The following is a 3,623-nucleotide window of genomic DNA, read 5'->3' on the forward strand; positions in this document are numbered from 1 at the left end:
GATATCTCGTCCAAGCAGTTCGGCATGATTTGAAAAACTCAACGACCTGATCCCAATTTCCTTTTTGAAAAATTATTACGTATTTTTTAGAGATAAGGTCTTTGTCCGAGGTGGGGTGTAGTGGTGTGATCACAGCTCACTGGAGCCTCCAGCTTCTGGGCTCAAGCAGTCCTCCAGCCTCAGCTTCCTAAGCAGCTGGGATTACAGGTGCACCACCCAATTTCCCTTTCGAACGGCCCTCTCTTCTTCACCCTCTTCCCCACAACATGTGCACACAATGATAGGAACTTCTCAAACCCAACAAGTTTTTCCATCCTCGGTCCTTCTTGCATTTTTCTCTCTCCCCTTGAACATCATCCATGCATAAATACATGCATGCATGCATCCATCCATCCTTCAAGGAGTACCTACGAAACATCCATCCATCCATCCAAGAAGTACCTACTAAACCTCAGGCAGTGGGGTGGGCATTGGACCCAATTCAGGGGCTATCGGGAAATCTCTTTGACAAACTATTACTCCTCCCCTACGCGTCCCCCCTCCCCGCCGCCCCCTACTCTAAATTTAGCTCTCAGGACGCTACTGGTTGGTTCACTCCTCCTCCCACCCCTTCTCTTCCTCTCTAAAGGCCAGGAACGGAATTGTTAGCCCCTCCACACCCACCCCCATCAAGGTCAAGAAATTGAGGTGGGGTGAGCATGACCAGTCAATCCCACTTTCTCAAATGAGGAACTGAGGCAGCGAACAGGGGGTGCCGAAGGGTACACCGGGCCTGAAGTCTTAATGCAGAAGCCGGGCCTTTCTGCAGTGGGCCGGGTCAGCTCGGATCTTCGCACGGTCCTGAGTCGCCACCCCCAACCCAGCCAAGGATTAACATAGGTGAGCTATCCCGCCCCCCACCCCACCCGCGTCCCTGCCAGAGTGGCGCCAAGAGACCCGAGAGCGGAGAAGCAGTCGCTGGGGGGCGGTGTGGAGGAGTCCGTGAGCAGGAGGGCGTGGATCTAGGGGCGGCGGGAGAACCCACGTGCAAGCAGCGGCCTGGAGCTGGGTGGGGCCGCAGCGCGGACTACAAATCCCAGGGGCGTGGGTCTGGAGAGGCGGAAGGGGCGTCCTGGGGCGGGGCGGGCCGGGGCGAGGCGGAGCGAGGCTGCAGGCGCGGGAGGGCCGGGAGAGGTTCGCGGGTGCAGCGCACAGGAGACCATGTCCGGGGGCAGCAGCTGCAGCCAGACCCCAAGCCGGGCCATCCCCGCCACTCGCCGGGTGGTGCTCGGCGACGGCGTGCAGCTCCCGCCCGGGGACTACAGCACGACCCCCGGCGGCACGCTCTTCAGCACCACCCCAGGAGGTAGGCTAGGGCTCGGGGACGCCGCGTGCTGGCTCCCGGGCGGGCGGGAGGATTGGGAATCGCTGATCGGACCGGGTGTCCAGGCTCAAGGGCGTCGTGGCTGGAAAGAACTAGAAGGGGCGTCGGTGAGACAGCGAGGGTCACGGAAGTGGTCGCCCGGCTGCCCTCCGAGTGCGTCGTCCAGACCCGAGCTGCAAACTGCCCCGTTCGTTTCCTCTTTCTGTTAGGTGTCAGACAGCTGACACCTAACTAACAAGCACGCCTCCAGGACAGCCACATGCCGAGCTGTGCTGCCCCTTGTGGATGTTGGGGGCGCTCCCCAGGCGGGATAGGGCGGGGTCAGTGTGGCCCACCATCCAGGAAAGGCCCAGCCTGGTGTTTTTATGGGATGAGTTGGGATACATTTATTATTTATCTGTTGGGATAAATGATTCCTACAGGGCCCTGTTTTTTCCCAAGGCACCCCTAGTTTTGCCTTGGACACTCGCTCTCTGACGGAGGTTTGGGTCTGAGGGTGCTCCCCTGCTCCAGCAGCGCCTCCCGGGCACCTGTGGCACCTTCCCCATTTATGCGAGCGGGATCTCCGCGGAGTGGCCTGGCGCCACTGGCCGGGCTGTGCAGAAAAGCACGTTCTTCTGTCCGGGGGGAGGAGGAGGTACCGTGTGACCTCCCTGGGAGAGGATGAGGAAGAGGAAGCTGAGCTGGCACGGGTGGGGTGGACAGCCTCGGGCTGCCCTCAGGAACCTGGCATTCCCTCCCAGCCCCGGAGCCCCAGCGCACAGGCGCTGATGAAACCTACGCTCCTGTTTGCATGATGAAATAAATCCTCGTGGCTCGCCACTCCGGTCCCATCCTCGCACTGCCCCCACTCGTTTTGCTCCTCTCCCTCCATCCTCCTCCACGCTGCTTTCCGAACTACTGGAAAACGCGACAGATCCCGGCGCTTGGCTCGGTGGCGGTGGGGGCCACATGCTTATTTTCTCAGGCAGATTCTGCCCCACCGGCAGCAAGCACGGCCGGATCCGAGGTCCTCTGCCGTTTGATCTAAATCGTACACTGTTAGAACGGTTAGGGATCTTGTCCAACTCTGCCGCCTTGTTCTACAGAGCCCGGTACTGAGGCCTCAGAGCTGGAACACGTGTCTGTTGCCCATTGTCACACCGTTTTCCCAGATTCGGCAAGAAATAGCAATCGGGCACAGAAGGGAGGAATGCTTCCTCTTCTGTTAGAAATGATCCGAGGAGAAGCTCGCAGGGGCTCTTGTTGCCACTCCCGACTCATCCTCTTTCCCTTGCTGGGTCTTTTGTAGTCCATGCTGTTCTCCTTTGTCTCTGTCACAATGGTCTACCAGGCCAATTCCCGACACTTTTGGAGTTCTTTCAACTGAGGGGGTAAGTGTCTGCTGGATTTGTTCAGGGTGGGCCCTGAGGCTGGCCTGAAGGCTCAGGGAGCCCCTTTGCACCATTTGTTGCTGGATTCTTGGGGTCAAATTGGAAGCCAGAGATACTGTTTATAGGCACTTCTGGCCGAGGTACCGATTCATGCCTGTAATCCCAGCATTTTGGGGAGCCAACGTAGGAGAATTGCTTGAGGCCAGGAGTTCAAGACCAGCCGGGCAACATAGTGAGACTCCATCTCTACAAAAAAAACAAACAACAAAAACAATGTTGTCCTAGCTACTCCAGAGGCTGAGGCCAGAGGATGGCTTGAGGCCAGGAGTTGGAGGCTGTAGTGAGCTATAATTGACCACTGCAGACTTTATCTCTAAAATTAATAATAAATGTAAAATATAGGAACTTTGAATCCACTTTTCACTTTGGATTGGGAAGTGGGTAGTAGTCAGGGGGCAGACAGACCACAGCAAATCCCACTCCCTTGGAAGGTCTTTAGCAGTAGCGGGAGGGGAGAAGGGGCTTCTGCATTGGGGCATAGCATATGTTTCTGAGATTACTGGAAAAAGCTAGCAGTGCCAGGAACCTAAAGCCAGCTCACTCTCTGGGGTGTCCTGTGGAGCAGGTACAGCTCACAGTCCCTAAGCCAGGGAAATCCGGCTTACTTCTGCTAAAGTCAAGCAAGCCTGGTCAGCCTCGATTAGCCAAGGTGTGGACTCTTCTTCCAAAGCCCACCTTAGCCCACTTCTGCCAGGGCAGAGAAGCTGAAACGGTCACATCCTGGGACCCTTTGGCTCCAGAGCAGAATACTGCCTCTTTTCCAGGTGCATGAGGATAACTGGGGTCTTCATTTAAGGCATATTCTGATTCTGTAGGTGGGGGTGGGG

The 3,623-nt window shown here is 56.9% G+C and overlaps 1 protein-coding gene across 1 annotated transcript in view; it reads left to right on the forward strand.

Moving 5' to 3' along the window:
• The first annotated feature begins 972 nt into the window (after positions 1-972).
• Positions 973-3,623, forward strand: part of EIF4EBP1 (eukaryotic translation initiation factor 4E binding protein 1) — a 29,688-nt gene continuing 27,037 nt past the window's right edge. The window contains exon 1 of the mRNA XM_017536445.2: positions 973-1,345. Coding sequence (XP_017391934.1) covers positions 1,201-1,345 — 145 coding nt within the window. The 5' untranslated portion in view covers positions 973-1,200. The remainder of the gene's footprint in view (positions 1,346-3,623) is intronic.

This window comes from Cebus imitator, unplaced genomic scaffold (genome assembly GCF_001604975.1).
Source record: "Cebus imitator isolate Cc_AM_T3 unplaced genomic scaffold, Cebus_imitator-1.0 Scaffold5, whole genome shotgun sequence".
Taxonomy (NCBI): domain Eukaryota; kingdom Metazoa; phylum Chordata; class Mammalia; order Primates; family Cebidae; genus Cebus; species Cebus imitator.